This window comes from Passer montanus, unplaced genomic scaffold (genome assembly GCF_014805655.1).
Source record: "Passer montanus isolate IOZ18808 unplaced genomic scaffold, ASM1480565v1 scaffold9, whole genome shotgun sequence".
Classification (NCBI taxonomy): domain Eukaryota; kingdom Metazoa; phylum Chordata; class Aves; order Passeriformes; family Passeridae; genus Passer; species Passer montanus.
In genome coordinates, this window is record NW_024374367.1 from 7,326,753 (window position 1) to 7,347,944 (window position 21,192).

The 21,192-nt window shown below is 41.6% G+C and overlaps 1 protein-coding gene across 1 annotated transcript in view; it reads right to left on the reverse strand.

Annotated features, from left to right (window-relative positions):
• Positions 1–2,428: 2,428 nt before the first annotated feature.
• The window catches only part of UROC1 (urocanate hydratase 1), a 37,134-nt gene continuing 18,370 nt past the window's right edge, over positions 2,429–21,192 (reverse strand). Inside the window, exons 9-20 of the mRNA XM_039695534.1 lie at positions 20,794–20,882; positions 20,279–20,341; positions 19,917–20,096; positions 19,355–19,452; positions 19,033–19,105; positions 17,842–17,963; positions 13,264–13,334; positions 12,280–12,378; positions 11,755–11,854; positions 8,457–8,538; positions 3,277–3,376; positions 2,429–2,683 (exon numbers count right to left, since the gene is read on the reverse strand). Coding sequence (XP_039551468.1) covers positions 2,543–2,683; positions 3,277–3,376; positions 8,457–8,538; positions 11,755–11,854; positions 12,280–12,378; positions 13,264–13,334; positions 17,842–17,963; positions 19,033–19,105; positions 19,355–19,452; positions 19,917–20,096; positions 20,279–20,341; positions 20,794–20,882 — 1,218 coding nt within the window. The 3' untranslated portion in view covers positions 2,429–2,542. The remainder of the gene's footprint in view (positions 2,684–3,276; positions 3,377–8,456; positions 8,539–11,754; positions 11,855–12,279; positions 12,379–13,263; positions 13,335–17,841; positions 17,964–19,032; positions 19,106–19,354; positions 19,453–19,916; positions 20,097–20,278; positions 20,342–20,793; positions 20,883–21,192) is intronic.

Here is a 21,192-nt window from a genome sequence, read left to right on the forward strand (position 1 = left end):
ACCAGCACAAAAAAAAAAAAAATTTAAAAAAAATCTACAAATTCGGCTAAAGCATTTTTGCATTTTTTTTTTTTAAATATTCTTGGGCAAAGCTTTCTCTGGGAGAATGTTCAGCCACCTTATGGCTCTCCAACACTTAAGGAAAATGTAAAATGATCCTGTATTTGCCATGGAAATTTACCAGTTCCATTCTGCTGTGGGTCTGTCGAGCAGTCCCAGCAGATGGTGCTGTGATCCTTCTCCTGCTATTATTCCTCCTTTCTGAGCATCAAACCTGCAGCCAGAGTGTGAACTCGGGCCAGGCTCACTCAGCTCCAGGGGAGCTGGAGCTGTGGGTAACCCAGAGCTCCACTGTGGGCAGGTCTTCCCTGTCCTTGGCAGCCCCAGCCATCCCAGTCTCCCTGTGGAGGTCTTTGCAGTACCTTCCTTCATGTTCCTAGAAAAAGATGGGTCTGCACCCGAGTTTATTGCTTAACACAAAGGTGCATCCCTGGCTGAAGGATGTAAAACCTGTCAGCAAGCTCTTGCCTCCACCTGCAACCATGCAGATTGTCAGGATAAGTGTCTGCATTTTAGGGAAGCGTTAAGGTGCTGAGATTCATAGGAAGGATGGTTCAGTCTGACAGGCTTGAGACTTCAGTGCACTGCAGAAATTCACTGTTTGTACAGCCCCTGCCCAGATCAGATCTGATGCAATGCCTACTGATGGATGGATTTAAAACTCTTCTCCCTGTACTGGCTTTGTCCAGCAGTGAGGTCAGCTACCTAAAAATGATATCAGCACCCCCACACAACAGTAGCCTATTCACAGTCTCAGTTTCTCTGCACACAGAGGTAGAGGACAGATAAACTGAGGCTCAGCAAGGCTCAGAAAGGGAACTTTGCACTGGGGTTGTTTATGGTTTCTGTGTGCTGGAAACCTCCTGCTATTTCATCACTGACAGCAACAGGTTAGTGTTTCCCTGTGCCCTCCCAAAGGTACTGTAAACCTCAGCCAGTTCACATTTGTTAAGTGCTTGAGATTTGCAGTTAAAAGACTAAAGTAAATTAAAACATACACATATAACTACACACCACATCATTGAAATAAACTGTAGTGAATAGTCATACATAAGACCAACTGCTGACCAGTTCACTGCCTCCCTGTACCCCATTTTGCCTTAACTCATGCTGCCTCATTAATAGACTTAATCTGAATTTCATCTTGTATCTGTTTATAGGACTCATCCATATGGGTTCTGTAAGTCCCTACAGGCAGCCCAGTTACAAACTCCCAAGGAGACATTAAACATGGCTATGCTTGTAAGGTTATGTCCTCTGGGCAGTAAGGCTACTAGGACAAAAATAAGGTTCCTTTTGTGCCTGGGATGTAAAAGTGAACATGCTGGCAGGTAACCCATACTGAATAATACAAAGGTGAAGAGTTTGTGATAAATATTTCTTCAACATCTTGTCTGTGGGGCAATTTCAACTCAAAATTAAGATGAGTCTGTGAACAGCTCTATATTCCTTAGTACAAGAAAAGCCAGTGTATTTTCTGGTTGTTCCTCTTTACAAAGCAAGAACCACCAGTGTTTTTGGGCTATGAAGATTAGAGTGGTTTCATACAATACCAATATCCTAACTTTGGACCTAGTCCACTGTGATTATTAATAAGGTAATGCATAACATATGTCAAAGCAAAGGCTGTCAAATCTGCCTGACAACTGCTCCCATCTCAGTCATATGAATTGGCAATGTGGGCGGGTTTTTTCCATAATGTAAAGCAATTCCTATCAACTGCAGATTGCACTTCACAGAAGGCTCAGTTTCAAGCAGATGCCAGACTCTCACTGTTCATCTGGAGAGAGACACAGTACGTGAACAGAGTAAAGAACTCACGATTCAAAATAAACACTTCCCCTTTTCTTAGCAGCAGAGGCAGTGCAGAACTGCAGCGTGCTCACCTGTGGGCTCTAGCAGGGGTAGAGTTTCACAGTCCTGAGACTGCAGCTCATCTCATCCTCTCTGCAGCACCACAGGCAGGTTTATGTGTGTGACACCCCTTTCCATTCCAAGAGGTGATGGACGCAGTGCCAGGAGGTTAAGTGGCATTCCAAAGCAAGTCCACGGGGGAAAGGGACTGCTGCCACTGAGTTCATGTCAGAATGAAGCCCATGTGCTGTGCAAGGACCATGCTTAGCATGAGACAGGACAGTTAAGAATTACTTTTGTACACACAGTTTATATTTTGTGACTGTTTGGTTGTTGGGGGATTTTTTTTTCCATTTAATTTTCAGGGAAAAAAATCCCATTCCTTTCCCATCATTGACAGTTTCTTATTGCAAACATTGTTCCAAATATGTTGGTGAAAAGACTGTTCCTGGTGGACCTGTCACAAACATAAACAGATTTGCCCTATTAATAAGTTAGAGAGGAAAAAACCAACTCACATGGAGCAGACATTTGCAAAGCTTTTATCATTTGGCCAGAGAGCAAAACAGGATATCAAGGAAGCAACTTCAAATATATCTGCAGGAGCAATGTTGCACTTGGAGTACCACTAATGTTTCATGGCTTGCTCCAAGATGTTCTCATCCACCACCTTGTGAGGCAGAGTCACCCTCAGAGTGCCATTTTCCTTCATTGCTTGGCAGATGGTTTCATAAGCAAAGGCATTGCCCGACCAGCAGCGCCTGGCGACCTGTCAGACAGCAGAATGGAGGGGTGAAAAATCTGACATTTCTCTTGCCACACCCACCTTGCACCATATTTGTGCAAAACCTGGCACTCAACTCGTGACAATTTTTCAACCCTCTGCCAGTTTTTAGTTTCCTTTCTGATTTTGCAAGTAATTTTTGTAATAATTCATTTTTATGAGTAGTATTTTGGGTAGATGTGGTACTTTTCCATGCATAACATTGGGCAGATAAACACTGGCAGAGCCAGGTACCTTGTAAACTTACAAAATTCCCTCACTAAAAATAATTGCGCACTCCATCCCAGCTCCGTAAAACTAGCATTAGCTTTGGATAACAGTATCATTTAAGGAGTCAATGCTTTTGTAGTGGGATAAATATTTTAAAAGGAAAATGTCACTTCAATGCATTTTCAACTATGAAATCAAAGAGCCAAATTCCCTGCCAGCATGTAAGGATGAAATACTACCAACAGCTAGAGAAATAATAAACCCCTTTTCCATCAGCAAAACTCTATGTTTTGATCTGTGTACAAGCAAGATTCCCCAAATAATAATAATAAAAAATATTAAAATATACATATATGAGTTTTGCTTACTCCATTGGAAACATCCCAACTGAGCATCATCTTAGCTCGTTCTTCAGCTTCCTTGGACCCATCCAAAACCAGGCCAAATCCCCCATTGATCACTTCACCCCTAAAAAAATGTAAGAGAATCAAAAATAATTCAAACCAATACCAAAAAAATTTATGGAATTTGTTCAGTTGTACTGCAAGAAGAGGGATGAGAATACAGAAATTATTCTGAATAAGAGACTATCAGTGATGTTTTATCTTATGATAAAAGAAAAAGTGTTTAGCAATCAAAGGCCTAATTTCCTAACCTGCAGCAAACCTATTCCTCCTCTCTTGTAATGCCCAGCTGGGAGTCAGGACCTGCTCCCAGCAGGGATACCAAAAATTAAGCTTGCTCTGTATCTCCTGAGTCCTGCACTGTGTACTGGCTCTAAAAACAGGTGGAGAAAGGTTAACAAATCTGATGGGCCAGAGATTTACCTGTCTCAGGGTGTTTTTAAAGATTCAGCTGCATGTGTGCTGCACTACAGCTGCCATCTAGCCAGGATCGTGAGGGTGACAGTGTGCTTACAGCAGCAGGCAGATGGATCTATTTATATTCTCTTGGGACAAATGACAGAGCATAAGCATTTTATTAAAAAAGTGTTAACCACCACTTAATGCACATCTGCCTCAATCATTTCCAAAACCCTATTCAGTTTCTATGAGATACAGAGATGTTTAAAGACATCAGTGCCAACTTTTCAGGAAGCAGACTTATTGGCAGAAGAAGAACAGAAATATGTTAAAACGAACAGATTATTCTCGGGAGAAACAACAGTCTGGTTTTAAAGGACAGGGAAAACACGTAGAGCAAAACATCTTGTCTGACTTCAGAATCTGGCCTGCTCCAGCTCCCATTCCATGGCCTGTGGTGAATAGTGGTGAATGCAGCTGGGAGATTAATCTGGCTGTAAATCTGTGAGAGTTCTGGCATTAGAGCTCAGCATCAACCATACCTGAGGGACAGGGCATATCACACAACAGTACATGGTATGAGACACTAATGGAAATCCCTGGAGGCAGGATTTTGTCCTCTGAGTTTTATAGTTAATATAAGTTTACAAAATTTACATAGAACGACATCAGACGTGTCCATTAATCAGATAGGAGTTGAGACTCTTCCAGTCCAGGAAGGATTTTTTTCTTAATGTGTATTTTCTAGCAGTAACTTGAGCTTCTGAGGAAATAGGGGATTGAGGCTAAACTAGAGCCTCACAAACCTGAGATCTACTTCCTGAAACTAGAACTCACATTTTCTCAGTTTCGATGGAATGTTGTTACTCATGTGATGTTAATTGCATTTCTACTACTACTCACATACAGCACCTGTGTGTTAAGTAGGACCCTATCACAGAGCTCAGCAAGGAACTCAGGGCTCCAGATCTCCCCATTATCACATCAAATTCATTCTCTGAATTCCCTCCACTTTGCCATTATCAGATATTTCACTATTACAAATGCATTTTCTGTGAAAGGCAGAGTTGTCATGAAAGTGACAGTTCTCACAGCAGAACATCACTGAATGAATTAGACTTTTTAACTGGAAAATTTGAAACAAAGTCATATTGTTAACTGAGATGTTTGAATATTGTAAGATCTGACTCTTCAAAATAAAATTATTCTTTTTGATTGGGACTGTCAGCTCTTTTCAGCCTGAAATTTAATTCCCAGGATGTTTTTACTGTGTGAAGTCTTTCACTAGTTCTGCTCTTAGTCTCATCTGGGGATGAACACAAACAGCCAAACATCTGTATTTCTTGCAAATTCTACTTTTTGAATAGCTCATATTTTTACTGTCCTCTCCAAAAGAGGGGACCAGACTGAATGACAACAAATGTAATTGTGCCAGGACCAGCTAGTCCACCATATTCTGCTGCTCCTGTGAACAGAGGCCAAAGAATGGAGCACTACTCTTTACTGTGAGAATCCAAAGCCACAGAAAGCCAGACCTCTGGACCATGTTTTATAAAGATATTCCATATAGGAACATGATGTTTCTTCAGTGGCAAAAATTCCCTGTCCACAGTATCCCAAAGAGCATCCTTTGAATCTTGGGCATGAACAAGGAGCATCTGATCTGCTTGCACTTGGTAAATTTAAAGCCTTTCCACTGATTTCCATGGAGTTACTCCAGTGCAAATCAGAATCACTCACCAGGATCTGTTCTACTGCCTAAAACCACTCCTACATTAAATGCCAATGTTTGTAATGATGGATTTTCTAGAAAAACTTCTCTCTGCCTTCATTAGCATTGGGTCACATTTTCAGGTAATTAAAGAAACATGTGGCATTTTGACCTAAGCTACCTCCTATAATTTCCAGATGTCTCCTCCTAAGATGATCAAAGGAAACAAGGCCTCTCTCACAATCAAGATGTCACACTGTCGGCAGTGCAGATGGATTTTTAAATTGCTTCTGCCTTTTTGTTACTACAGGTTATCCAGGCTCTCTGCTAATATACATTCTGCTGCAGACAAACAGGCAGCAAAAATGAATAACAATCATTTGCTGCAATTATAGTCAAGACTATGTTAATCTTAAGTCTCTCCCAGAGTACATGTGATGCAGATTCCAGCTAAATAAATATTAATCCTGCCTTTCTTGTTTGTCCCACAAGGCTGTAACAGAAAATAAAGCATGTTAAAGGCACTTGTGTAGTCTCAACAGGAAGACACAGCAGATCTGCCAGCAGTTCCAGGCAAGCCCAGCCTTTGCAGGAAGGACTGGCAGCTAAACACAGTGCAATTACTCATTTCTGAATTCCCAGGGCAGAACCTTGCCAATGACAACTGGATTTCACTCTAATCACATGTATTTTTGTTTATAGATATATATAACTTTCACTTTCACATTTCCAAATCAGCTGATGACAAAAAGAGTTTATCAAAGATGTAGAAATTTTTTTATGGCAAAGTCAGGTGCATTTTTAGTGCTCCAGCGAAAAAGCAAAACAGGGTCAAAAACTTAAAAGCATCTATCTTTTCCAGACAAAGAAAGCAATTTTTAATGGCTGGGGATTGTTTTTCTTCTTTTGCCTCCTGTAAATTACTCCTCTGTCTCCTCAGAAGGCAGAGGGGTACAGCCTTTCCCCTGCCAGGGTGGTGCCACCTCAGCTAAGTCAGGCAGAGCCACCTGCCTGGCCTGGCTTTGGGGCTCTCCAGGCCAGGGCACTCTGTGACACGACATGGTCACACAGCTGAGCCTCAGCCTGGGAGCTTGTGGAAGCTCTGCAGACACATACTGAATTTTCAGGCCCTGCATTCTTCACTGAGGCACAGTAATTTAATCACAGAGGGCTGTGCTGCTCCAAGAACAAGGCAAGCAGATACTGTTCTGCAATCACAAGCCCCCAAGCAGCCATAGAATATGACAAAAAGGAGAACCAAACCCTGTTTTTCCAGAAATATTTTGATTTCAGTGAATAGACACACTCTAATTTTCTGATGCATTACATAAATTACAGCATAAATCTCCTCTGCCTTGTGGCAAAGTTTCTTTTTAAATGATGTAACTCCAGTTACAGAACAACTAAAACAGTAACTGAAACAGTAAACTGAAATTGCAGTGTGGTTCAGGGCCGGTTTTCTAGAGCTAAGGGCAGTCTCACCATTGAGCTAAGCTGTCTTTGAATGGCAGAGAGGGCTAAAAGTGTCCTGGAAGGATCAGCCTTAGAGAGACTAAGAAAGGAATAGGATAATTTGTATCCTTTGAATTAAGCATCTTCAATGCACAGAACATTCGTGGCATAAGCAATTATTTTAGCTATTCTAATAATTATAATTATCACAAAAATATCCCAAATACTTTGCACAACATGTTGGGAAAAGTTATTTTCTTTGTTTGTATTTCATAAGCAGCAGATATTTTAAAAGGTTAAACTCAGCTGAGGAAATTAAGACAGAACTTGTCTGTTGCTACTTCTGGAGCCTCAGATTGAGATGACCACAGTAGGGAGACATTCTGGTATGTGTTTTCCATTCATAATTATGGAAATTGTGAATGAAATCCTGGCTGTGGGTCCTTATCACTGAAATCAGCAGAGGCAAAATCTTCACTCCATGTGCTTAAGTCCTCAGAAAGTTTTCTTTTCCCATGGTTCAGTTTTGCTCTCTTGGACCCTTCTGTGCAGAAGTTATGCCACAGAAATCTAAGCAATTAAGAGTACAGCAAGGGAGTTCTTCAGCTGACCTGAAGGGATATTTTCTAGAATCAGCTCATCCAGATGAATAACAATTAATTATAAAATGTCTCTGAGGATAACATCTGCTACAAGTTCTTTGGCTCACTGTTATTGGCATATTCCAGCACTGTTTGAAACAGGGAAGTATGAGGGTTCACCGCAGTATTTTACAGAGGGTTGCTGATACCACCAAATGAAGACACGACTGTAAAATGGGAGAGGCTTGGCTGGAGTATGCTGGAAAGTACAAACCAGAACTAAAGACTGCAGTGTGGCCAGGCTTTCCCACTTCCTGCAGCTCTGCCAATCCAGGCAGCCTTTCAGTGGCAGATGGAGATTAGTTTCCATCTCCATACAGAATATTTCTTTCACTCTGCTTTTCAGTCTAGGCAATTCTCTTAGTTCTGCATGTCAAGTGAAGGAGGTGTTTGTTCAGTCCTTACTTGGCTGCGGTCTCTACCCAGGCATGAGCAGGGAGAGAAAAATCTGGGGGATTTGCTGGCACCTGAGCTGGTTTGTCTCAACAACCCCTCATGCACTGCAGCACAGGAGCATTTCTGTTGGGGTCCTAAGGTCACAGGTTTAAATACAGCTTGAGAGGAGACCTGAACATAATCCATCCACTGACACTCTGGCTGTGCATGTGTGAAGACAGTGCTGGAAGCAGGATCTGTTCAAACAGACCACAGCAGATTGTCCTTGTTCATCAAATTAAGTTCTTCAAACTGTGCTGTGGCCAGTGTTCAAAACACTTTTTCTGAACATATAAGCATTAATTAGAAAAAGAGTCATACAACACCATACTTTGCTTTATAATTTGTCCTTTCATTCCTTGATTCCAAACCCATCCTTCCCGCCATCCCAACACAGTTCCCCTCTGGTGCTACACATCTTTTCAGCAGTTCTGTCTCTCCTCCCCACACACCGCAGTAGGAGCAGGATTCAGAGCCCAGCTTTAGGAACACAAGCAAGCTCTCACCAGCCGACTCCACCCCCGTTGTGCAGCGCGACCCAGGTGGCTCCTCTGAACGAGTCTCCCACGAAGTTCTGCACTGCCATGTCTGGGAGGAGAGCACAGGCGTTACTACTCATGGACCACACTCATTTTTGTGTTGCGCTGCTCCCTCCTTCCACCAGCACCTTCACGGCTGTGGGAAGGCAGAGTTGGAGGCAGTTTTTACTCACAGCTTCTCTCAGAGACACATACTTGTTGTATTTGCGGGGACCCTCATGGCAGGAAGGAATGATGAATCTGACTCCATGTTCTCAGAAGGCTAATTTATTATTTTATGATACTATATTATATAAAAGAATACTAAACTAAACTATGCTAAAGAATATAGAAAGGATGCTTATAGAATGCTAAAAAGATAATAATGACAACTCATTACTCTCTCCAGAGTCCTGTTACAGCTTGGCCCCAATTGGCCATTGAGTCAACACAACTAACAGCAAAAACCAGTGAAACAATCACCTGTGGGTAAACAATCTCCGACCGCATTCCAAAGGAGCAAAACACAGGAGAAGCAAATCAGATAATTGTTTTCCTTTTTCTCCAAGGCTTCTCAGCTTCCCAAGAGAAAAATCCTGGGTGAAGGGATGTTTCACAAAATGTGAATGTGACACACACTCAACATCTCAGTCCTGGGAGGAACAGGCAAGAGAGATTTGTCTCCTACACTGCCCTGACTTTGGAGGAAACAAATTCCAGTTTTACACTGAGGGTTATGAGGGTGCTGGTGATTCCTGCATTTGTGCTCCAACACAGGCAGCTGAAGGACCTGCCACTCCTCAGCTCTGAGATACTTCTTCAGGGTGGAGAGAAATGCAATGCACTCCTCTGGGGTACCTCAGTCAGGGAAGAACATCCATGTGTGTGTAAAATGGGCAGGACACCTGGAACACTACACACCTTGCAGTTCTCTAAGTTTGAAATATTTTCAGATTAGAGTGCAGAGTCACTTCAGCCCTGTGCAGAAAGCAATCCTAAAGCTAGGGAGTTGCATTTTGGGGACAAAGTTGGGATGAAAATTATATCCACCCCAATTCTCTGAACATGTGAGAATTTTACCCTGAACAGGAACTGCTGAAACCGCTAAGAAGGTTTGTCTAGAAAAAAACCCCAAAGAAATATAATTTAGCAAACAAATATAATTTGATTAATGAATGGTTTCCACTGAATTGTTCACTAGAATTTTTACTATATATTTTCTGTATTTTAATTGCAGTATGTTTACTGCAACTTGTGCTAAAGCATATACCCAGAGAGGTGGAAAAAGGTGCACACAGGGGACAAGAGTAAAATTTACTGAAAACATCCAGATTTAATTCAGGAAAGATTCGGTTCATAATTCGGTCAAACCATGACAATTTGCCATCTTTTTTAACAGGAAAAATAAGAGGAAATAAGAGGAAAAACAATTTTATCCCAACCAGCCACATCTGCAGAGCCAGAGTTATGTGCCTGATGGAAAAATGAGTTTACTTGAGTGCTAATCTATGTTAAACCTTTTCAAAAGCTCCATTATGGTACCTTTTATCTGACATTATGTCACTTTAAGAATGCAATTATCATAATTACAGTGCTGTCAAGATTGAATAGGAGAGATCTGAATCACCATCTTCTATAATGTACAGATTTTCTCCTCAGCCACTGGCCTGATAAGAGTGGAGCTCGGACAAGGAGTGAACTAACATTGCAATAACTGGCTGCAAATGTCTGTGCTGAAATACACTTCCAGGGCAGCAATGGCCCATCAGGTGAGGCACTTTAAAACAAAATGAGACAAACAAACATTCTGGAAATGTTCTGTGTGTTAAAGAGTAGCAAATTTCCCTAGCTCAAAAGTTGTGTTAGAACAACAGGATAGACAGGAGAGAGGAAGACTGTGGTGTTCTTTTATTGCCTCCAGAGGCTCATCTGGTAAAACAGATTTAGGCCTGGTTCTAAAGACAGTGATATCAGTGGCCAACAGGATTTAGATAAGCCCTTGAAGAAGGCACATGGATCACATAAATCACAAAATGCAAAGAAAACCACAAAGCGTAATAAGCAATGGGGTTTAGCAAGCCTTGTTCCTATTGCCCTCTTCTGAGGGTAATCATCTTCTGCCTGATGATTACTTGTGTTGCCAAGATGGAGACATTACTTTGAATTTCTGTTCCTTGTGCAGCTGCACCATTTTCTCTCAGCTTGTCAGAAACAAACATTATTCAAGACATCTGTCTATTGCTCTATTAGAACTAGCCAACATGCTCAAAGAGTGTTGAAGTGGCACTGATGGACACAGTTAAAAGCCTCATTTCACCAGGAAATCCAGTTAACAGGGAACTTTTCTCCTTGAAATTGAGCCATAATTTTGTTCTATTATGAAATCCCATAATGGAAGTAATTCAATATGCTCAGCTTCTTGTATCATAATTTCTCCTTCTGCAGCAGCAGATCTTCCAATCTCACACCTCTTTGTGATTTTCAGACATAGAGAAACACCACGGGGCTAAAGCTATTACCCTAATTTCCACTTTACTGATGGAAAATTGAGGAAAATTTAGGGTTAAAAAGTGCTTAATGCTTTATCCATTTTTTCAGGTCTCCAACCTGATATTTCTTGGGTTTATTTCTCTAAAAGATGGTTTAGCAAACTGAAAAATAGAGTCTGGTTAGCTCAGGTCATTTGTGCAGATTTAAAGGCTCCTTTTGTAGAGCAAATCTACATTATTTGGCCACAGTCACACTTTAAGTAAGCAGCAAGGCCTGGCTTTTGTTCTTATGCCTTTACTATCAATATTTCCTCATGATGAGAAAAGTTTCTTTCAGAAACTCCAGACTGTTTTCTTGAGTCCTCAGGCAATGGAATGAAAACAGCTGCGAACACCTTTGCTTTAAGCAAAATATTATCATAGACCTGACTTTGATCTTGTGGATTCCAAGGAAATGTGGCTGTAATCAGTTCACCTGTTTGAAACATTGATATTCCAAATTAAAATCAAACAGAAGATACAATCCTCTGAGACTCCTCTCCATTTGTATTCAGATACATCTGGTGCATTTTCATGGAATTTCCAGCAGTGTTCAGGACCTCTCCTATGTAATCAGCTCCACATTCGTGTGTGTGTTGTTAAATCCCACAAAGCTTCTCAGGAAATCTGATTAATTTGGATTAAAGGGTGTTTTTTCAACACAAACATTTAAAAAATGTTGCATAAAAAACGCTAATTCTGTTTTAAAGCCATTTCCTTGCTGGCCCAGGCAGACAAGCCTCAGCTGTTCCACTGACCTGCACAAAAGGCTGATCCATCATAAATGTTGGATGTTTCCCTGAAAGGGCTGTCAGTCCCACTCACATCGTGGTGATCTCTGCTGAGGACCACTGGAGCCTGGAAAAAGCCAAGGACAAGACAGTGGAATCCTTCAGACTGACACTGCTACTGATGACTATTACCTGCTCAATTCAATTCTGTCTTAAGTCTTAACATTTGAGGCCCTACTAAGGAGTTACAATCCCTGCTTTGTGCTCTCTGCAGATCACAGAATGATGTGTTGGATTGTAGGTGCCCAAACAGAAAATGAGACAGTCTCATCATGAAACAAAATTTCAGAGTTTCTAAACCCACCACTCTCCTGTGACAGGGCACAATCCTGGTGGCTGGCAGAGAGGACTGAGCTCTAACACAAACTGGCCCCATGTAAATAACAGGCACTTCTGCTCTCAGTGCTTGAAGCTTTCTCCTTTCCCACCTGCCTCCCCAGTCTCAGATATTAAACACAATTAGCAGAGCAGATCAAGACAAGAGAGACAAACCTTAATCTTTCCTTCAGAAATGGCTCGATTAATAGCCACGGCTATAGACACACGACCCTTCTGATCAGAATATAAGATTCTGGCTTGAGAGCCAACGACCTGGAAAAGAAAAATGACAGAGGGATAAGGTTCTCTGCCACTGGCTTATCTTCAGGTCCCAGATGAATGGAGTCACAGGAGTGACCCCTTCCCTTCCACAGAAGAAAGTGAAGATTATTTCTTCACCGTCATCCAGCTTCCAGGAAAAAAAAAAAAAAAAATTAAAATCCCTCTTTGAACTTAGTTTTATCTTCACTCACACAATCCATGAGATGCATTTCTGTATTCAGCTGCTACTGTCCAGTAAATTCCACTTTTAAACTTAACCTGATTGCTAGGCTCTAATCCCCCTATCAACAAATCCCTTACCAACAGCTGAGAAGCAGAGGTTTGGAACTGGTGATGATGGGCTGGAAGAGAAGAGAAACATAGCAAAGAACATCTGTCTTGCACAGCTCTTCTGTGCTTCCAGATTAGGAGAGCACAGATGAGATCTACAGCATCATTTGTTGGCTTCACAGGGAGAGCCTGCCTGAAAGGGAAAACAAAGGATGATCCACTGGTGTCCTACTTCCCACAGGGCAGAAGGATGGCAGCTCCTCAGCCCTATCTCCTGTTTTGGAAAGGGTTCTGGAGGAATATTTTGAATAACACTGTGAAAGAAAGTGGTTACAGCTTGGAGGGTGAATCACAGGTATGTTTCACTCCAGATACAAGAGTAGATATTGCTGGATTATTTTAACATTTCTGATGAGGAAGTGAAGGGGAAGAGCTGCTTCAGCTCAACCTAAAATCCTGTTGTGAAGAGAAGGGTTTCAATTGTCAGCCCCAAGAGCTACAGACTGTGTTTTCATTCCTGTCCATCCCTGCTTTTCACCCCAGCATTCAAGAAGTGCATTCAGGACCAGGAGCAGCCACATCTGCTGCAGGAGGTTGTGCACTCACCAAGCTGTGCCTGCCAGCTTCCCGAATCCAGCGGATGTTGTCATGGTACTGCTGCTTCACAGATGTGCTCACTTGCGAGGGAAAACAAGAAAAAATACAGCTTGAAAATTAATGCAATGTGTTCTAAATTTACTTTAATTCATCTGGCAGCACCAGGGAGTCACATTCTACTCTCAGATACAAGCATGCATATAGGAAATGCTGTATAAAGTTCTCTGTGCAGCTGATGCAGCAACTGCATCATGTATTTAGAGAAAGGTACAAGATGCCACTCAGGGAACAGCTGGAATGGTAACTCCCATTTGGATCTTCAGCAAACTAAATTAAAATGAAATATTATTTACATCTACTGTCCTTTTTTGGTCACCTGTTTTACTGTCAACCTATTATTAACCGTTGCTAAATTACTTATTTTATCAAACTCCATGACATTGGGTACTGCAATCCAGTCTTGTACCACGTAGTGAATAACTCATTTGAGGCAGCCAGAAATTCTCAAAAGCAGCTCACAACACACACTTGAGGATAAGTTACACCAATGGACACCATATCTGGGATGCAGATTTACAGCACAGCAGTTATTCTGTACAACATGGTCCTTGGGTGTTTTTGTACCAAGACAAAACTGAGGTCTTTTATCCAATGAAGAGGTTTGTTGCCTCACATTTCTATGGGACAAAAACTGCACAGGAAAACTCATTATGCAGTGGTTACTTTATACATAAATCCACCCTACTCCTTGTTTAGAAGTATATGTTACCTAAGAAGACAATTTATATATAATGTTAGCATTCTCCAGCTTCTATTTCATTTTTATCTGTCTCATTCCATCTCAATCAGCCAAACTAAAAAGGAATAAGAATATATTTCAAGTGAAAGACAGTGAAATATGGCACATATCAGATACATGGTGACCTCAGCACAATCGGCTGCCTGCAAAGGCACAGCACCATCTGTAGTGAGTGAGTCATAAAAGGGATAAGGGGTAAGTAATGGGACAGAGGTGTTTTGCTGTCCTCATTTAGGAGGTTTTACAGCTCAGATGGGGTTACAGTGCCTGAAGTTACTGTCTGTAAGCTCTTTCTCTGTGGGCTGAGCTGTGTCACATTGCCTTGCCCTGAGTGTCACACTCAGCTACCAGGGCTGAGCAGCAGTGACAGCACAGTGACCTGCTCATGCACTGCAGCTTCAAGGCAATCATCTCTGCAGGTGCCAAGGCAGGATGTTCTCTGTTGCTTTCCAGCTCTCACCCCTTTTCATGGCACATTATAACATTCAGATAACTTATGTTTCAAAGTCAAGCTGGAGAAACTGCACACTGCTAAGTTGAAATTGTCCCTGAGAAGAGTGCTTGGACTACTGCTGCTGCACTAGGCAGTATGGCAGCAGTTATGCAGGGTAAAACGAGAAAAAGGAAAGAGGGAACTGTAAGAAGCTCACATTGAACCTGTGTTAAACACATTGTTTAAGGGAAATGAAAAATTTGCTCATTCCTGCAGAGGCAGACCTTCCATACCAAGAGCTTTTATGATCCTAAAGAGACCTGTCAGTGCTCAAGGGGCTGGCTTCAAGTGATAGCTTCTAAACTCTGCAGCGAGGATTAACATGTCAGCACTTCACTTTGCAGGGAGTGAAAGATGAAACAGCTGCTGGTGCTGTCCTAATAGGATTGTGCTGCCACTCAGCAGCTCTAAGGAAGCAGCCTCTGGAAGGTAATGGGCACTGTTCACTTAGGTTACTATGGATATGTAATGGGAGTTCATTGGAATATCTCTAAAAAAACCCAACAAAACAAAGCTGAAACAACAGAGAATGGGTTCCTTTCTATCACTTTTATAAGCTCCAGCAGAAAACACAGCATATTTCATGCTTCACAGTGCACAGACTCACAAAAAAGATCTTACAGAGGAAAAGATCTACAGAAGAGAAGCCAGATAAGAATACTGGCTACAAGGACCTATCTCAACACAGCACATCTGTCCCTTCCAGTCAGCTCCAGTAAACAGTTGGATTTCATCAGTTATCCCTGGGGAAGTGAGAAATACTCCCTTCTATTTAATTTCCTGCAATTGGAAAAGAATTCTCACCAATTTTTTTTTAGAAAAACTTTATAGTACCTCCATCTATCTCATTTGCTAAACTGCTGCTTCCACTTTCCATTTTCCCATCCCAACAGGAATGTGTTTTCAAGTCAGGCAAGCAACTGTATTGCTTCTGGTATTTCATAGGCCCTTGTACACACCTAGGGTGTAAAATCTACTGAAAAGTATTGTGTACCTGGAGAAATTGTCCCAAGGAACACAGAGACTGGATCCCTTAGAGAGATTTGCATCCTTATACATCAGCTCAGACTTCAGACTACCACAGAGGTCCTAAATCCAAGTTACACCCCAATCATCAGTGCTGCATCTCCCATGCAATGCCCTCCTAAAAGCTCAGGTAGCTTAAAAGTAGAAGCAGATAATAAAATGACATAAATCTCACAAACTCTGAAAGAAATTCATCTCCACAAAAGAAGAAGAATGGTTAACAGCGGACTTAAAGCCAAGTTAAAAGTTTAGACTTGGAATGCAACAGAGTTCAGCTTTGTGGAGTTTTCACTCAGTTTTTAGAACAGATTATTTCATAAATTTCAAAGGTAGGCTCAGATTTCAGATATGTATGTGTGTGAGGCTATCCAGACCCTAAAATTTGGTCCAAACCCAGTCTTCATAGAAAGTCAACTGCAAGTGGATTATTCAAGAATATATATGCAGGAATGGCTGCTTATTTTCTGATCAAATTCTGTTTTTCTTTCTCTATTAATCAAATTCCCATTTTCCTGTCAAATTTAACAACTATAGCCAAATTTAACAACTACAGCCTCAAATAATAGCCTTGCCTTTAAACCTGTTTTCACCTGTTGGGATTTTTTATATGTAATTTTTTTTTTCATTTAAATTAAGAATATACAAGCAATAGTTCAATGCTTTTTGTTTGTGCAAGAGACTTCTCTCCCCAGCTTTACATTACATCTAAATAAACACCCACATACTCCTGTACACAGAGTAGCTGATTCATTTCCCAGTCTTGCAATGCAAACCATCCAAAGGTCACAAAATGGTTCAGTCCTGAGAGAAGATTTGTGGAATCTGCAGTACATGGCAGAAAAATTACTGCAGATTTCTGGACAGATCCAGCAGTACAGCAATGGATTTCATCCTCCCTTCAACAAAGCCAAGGGACCAGGCTTAAAAACATGAAAGTTTCAATATCCTCAGAACAGAGCAGGCACTTCTGGGTTACTGCAACTGGTTTTGCATTAAACACAACTCATGCTCTGGTGCTATTTCTTGAAAATGACTCCTAAGGAAAGATCAGGAAAACAGACAGAACCAAGGGCCTTGGTAGGTCAGACCCCCTGTACCAATAATTCACCTCTTGGGAGGAAAAGGAGGCTGGACACCAGCCTTACATCATAGGAAGACAAGAGTAGCTTTATTCCAAATGAGAGATCTGAACATGGTATATCTTTTACAAAAATAATACCCAGGGTTCTCCCAGTGCTGATCATTCCTGAACAAACAGGAGACCATTCAAAAATTTTGCATTTCTATTTGTATTTCAATGTCCTTGATGAAAAAAGCAACAAATATTTCAATATTACCAGGGAAAAAGTTATGCTTTCATTCTCAAAATATGGTTTGGGTTTCTGATCAATTTCCTTTTGATCTGGAAGAATTCCTCAGAATTCAAGGATTATTTTTTTGATTCTGGAAAACACAAACTTTGGTGCTCAAAACAGAAGGGCTGAGGACTTCAGTGCTTGGGGACAGTGACAAAGCTTTGAGCCTGCTCTGTGGTAACTGCAAAGGTAGACAAAGAAAGGGAAAGGGGTAGGGCCTTCCTCTCCATCCTGGGACACCAGGATTAATGTTTGCAGCCACAAAATTAGCTTTGTCTCACTTCCTGTTCATAAGCAGGGGATATCAGTAATAGCTCAGTTTCAGGGACGTGGAAGGGTGCAATTCCTGGGTCCTAGAGTAGCACACAGAGCCATGCAGGTGTTCTACACTGGTTCCACCTGTCAGTAGAAATAGCTGTCAATCTATTAACAAATGACAAAAAAATCTCAAAATTGTAGTCACAAAAAAATGACACTGGATGGAGCACCACACCCAGGAAACCTGTTTTTTCTGTCAGTGATCTCCTTGCTAACCTCTCAAAAGCCTCCCTAGATTTTCATGCTTCATTTGCCTGTGAGACAGGGGTAAAGCAATTTGACTCCTTAAATTACTCTTGGAGTCCTGATGGTGAAAGAAACTGATTGTCTTAAAGTTTCAAGGCAAGAAAGTTTAAAAATACTTGCAACAGATAGAAAAGCTCTTAGCCAGAATTGCTTTGGGATCAACATCCCTGGTGGTTTTATATTTTACCTACAGGCTGCACTCCTACTAGGAGTTTAGACAACAGCAAGACTTCATGTGTAGAGGGAACCTGGAAGACCCTGCTTTCCATGTTTTCAGCCAAAAGATAACACACATTTCGACTCTGGGTTTCCTTTTCTCTCCAAACCCCCCAGGAAGGATGATGCCTCACCTCCCTGGCGGATGGAGTCCTCCAGCACTGACATGGCAATGGAGTCAGTTGTAGCAAGGTCCCGTGGGTCACCTGAGGTACAAACCCAGCGGAATGGCCCAAATCCCAGGGAAAAAATGTCCCTGGGAAGAGAACATGTTTCATTAAGAGATAGTTGAAATTCTTTCCTTATTTATCCTGGCTGCTAGCAGTGCTTTTTCTTTCATTAGCTAGGGACAGAAGAATTTGAAACATTTTCAGTGCACTAATCTAAACAGAAGCATCAAGGACCATTAACTGAGAAATTAAACAGTGCTGTTTCATTCAGCCATCCATTGGTATATGAAAGTATAGTCAGGCCAGAATTTTGACAGTCATGCTGGACAGTTCAATCAAGTGCATCATCAGATGAATTGCAGTTTTTCTTCTGTTTCATCAAATATACTCTCCCTGCTGCCTGGTCTTTGTGTCCTTAACCCAGGCTAACCCTGAGTGCATCTGCACTGTCAGACAAGGGCAGGTTCTGAGCGAGTGCCTGAGTCCAGACTCATTTGCTGTCCACATTGTTTACATACAATAGTGGGACACGCTTCACTTGAGGGCCGGAAGAAGAGATCTAATCTGGTTGGGGCCTTGCTCTATGCCCAGGCTCTTGTTCACATGGCATAGGCAAGCTAAGCATGAGTCAGAGGAAAATGAGCTATAAATCCAGCCCCTCAACAGATCTCCTGAGCTCAGCTGTTTCTGCAAGCAGCATGTACAGTGTGGGTAAGAGGCACAGCTGGTGACACGGGCAGAAGAGTGTCCTGTTCCCACCATACTTTTAACTTCAGGGCACATAAAAGGCTTGGATGATTTGGAATTGATCTCTACTGCTGTGAAGAGACAAGCCCTCAGCTTTTAGCACCTAGAAGTGAAATAGCCTCTAGTCACAGTTTGAGGCTGTGGCCTGGCTCTTCTTGAGCAGAGCTGCTTAAGGAAAAGTCACGTAAAGACGAAATGCAGCTACTCACTTAAAGGAGTGAAGAGTGTTGATTTGACAATGGCTAGCCTACACAAACTCTAGCATAACACTTGTGAGAGCAATTTTCCTACTGATCATTAATCATAGCAAATCACTGTCAGTCTGCACTAATCTCTGTAGTACCCTCCCTCTGAGCAGAGGGAGTCACAAGGTACTTTACAGCATATTCCCATCTCTGCCCAACATACCCCATGATGTGCTGAACATAGGAAGGATATCGAAATTCTGTCTTATTTGCTCCTTTTTTTGCAACATCAGCACCTATAAAAGAATTTTAATAGTCAGTCACTTGATGGAGGAAAACTATAAAATGCAAAATCAGACTGCACACAAGATCCTATGAAGGTTGTATCTCAGCCAGGGCGGGCCAGGGGTCTTAAAGAACAAGAGATAAAGAGGGACTGAAGATTAGAATTATAGTGGCCAACCCTATCCTAGTTAACATACGCAGCTGGGAAGATGCATGCAGGGTTGTCCTCGTTTCCACCTGCAACTCCAGGATCTACTCACCAGCTCTCTGAGCCTCCAAGAGAAAAGCATTCCCATAATCCCAGAAAAACATGCCCTTATCAGCTAGTTTGTTAATAGCAGCCACATGCCTCTTCAGACTGAAATAAAGAACGAAACAATTATTCTTGATGAAATATGAAAAAGGATAATATCATTAACTAACCAAAGGCATGGGAGTAGGAGGAGAGGAAGGAAAGACCCTAGACAGATTCAGACATAAACCCATGACATGAATTGAGATATAAATTGAGATACTTTCTGTCTCTATAGCACCTGTTATCCCCAAAGCCTGAAGTGATTTACACTCATTGAGGAAACTTCACTAAATAGCAAAGAGGTGTCACTCACATCTTTCAATCCAGCAGCACAGCCAGCTCTGGGGATGGAGGCTGATAACAAAAACCAGCTTGCACAAAAACTGCAGAACAGTTTAAGTAGTTCACAAAGCAAGCAGAGAAAAAAATGAAAAACAGAACATCACTGTTCTGGCCTCTACCTTGGCCCAAACTGCCCAATTTACCTAAACCCAAAGGTTAGTAGGATGAAAGATCAAAACCTTCACCTCTCCTGTACCAGTGTCCGGAACTTCCCTGGGTTGGAGGAGAGCAGCTGCTTTCCCTCCTCAAAGCTGAGCTGCACTGGGTAGTACCCCCCGTTGAATGGGTTGTGGCAGGAGGTCTGGTCAGAGCCCAGGTCCACCAGCAGCTCTCCTGTTGTGTCCAGCTCATGCACCAACCTCTCCCTAGGGAGGACAGCAAGTGAACACAAGGGTGAGGATCTCCCTTCAGACAGCACATTTTCATGAGCATCTAGAGTAATGTACTCAGCACTGTATTTAATGTCTCTTTCAAGTTTGGGAACTAATTCTACATTAACCAAAAAGCCAGAGCATTAATGTACTCATTATCCACTCTTACTACTTACCACAGGTCTACCACATTCCCATGATAACCCAAACTGAGGGCAATTTTATTCTTTCTTGCTTCTCTAGAAAATAATAAAAAGATTGGTTGAAGAAAATGCACCTTGTTCTATCTTGAAATCACACAGAGAATCAAACCCAGAAATAAAAAGCCTGTATGTTGCTTTCAACACTTATCTCAGAAACAGATATTTCAACATTTACATAATTATTAATCACGGATTCCATGAAGCTTGAGTGATGCTGCAAGTGTAACATTAGTTGTAATTGCTCCATGCATATTCATGAAACTAAATGAAGACATGTTTAACATGCACACATGATGTGAAGCATTAGTAGTCACTAATAAAGATTGCTGCAGCTGGAGAAGTTGGATTCACATGCCAAAGCAGACCTGGAATGAGAAGAGGTGTCCCTCAACCCCTGCTATGTGCAGACCACAATGGCACAGTGCAGAAAGGTGTGAGTGCAGGGTTAGGAAGCAGAGTTAAACTCAGGGTCAGGTTACAATTCATACCTAAGGCGAGCAATGCAGTGGTCCAGGTTGTTAGAGATTTCCATCAGCCACCCCTGCTTGTGGCGTTTCAGAAGTGCTGCTTCATCAACCTAAGAGAAATAGCAGAGGTCTTAAAACTCCTGTTTCCCCTGTGCAGTCATTTTTACCTTTAGTTTTTCATCCTGGAGGAAAAAGTAACAAAAAGTAAAGGTAATAGCCCTACTATTACCTACAGTTATACATATATATAGTAAAGTTACAGATTTATGTATAACTGTTGCTTAAATGCTTATTTTTCACCCCTGATTTTTTTAAGCTTTCTGTTATCTTTCCTGTTATCTTTCAATCCAGGCTCAAAGCAAGAAATAGAATTTTTTGATACATCACTTCTCAAAATATTTTATGAATTAAAATTTATCA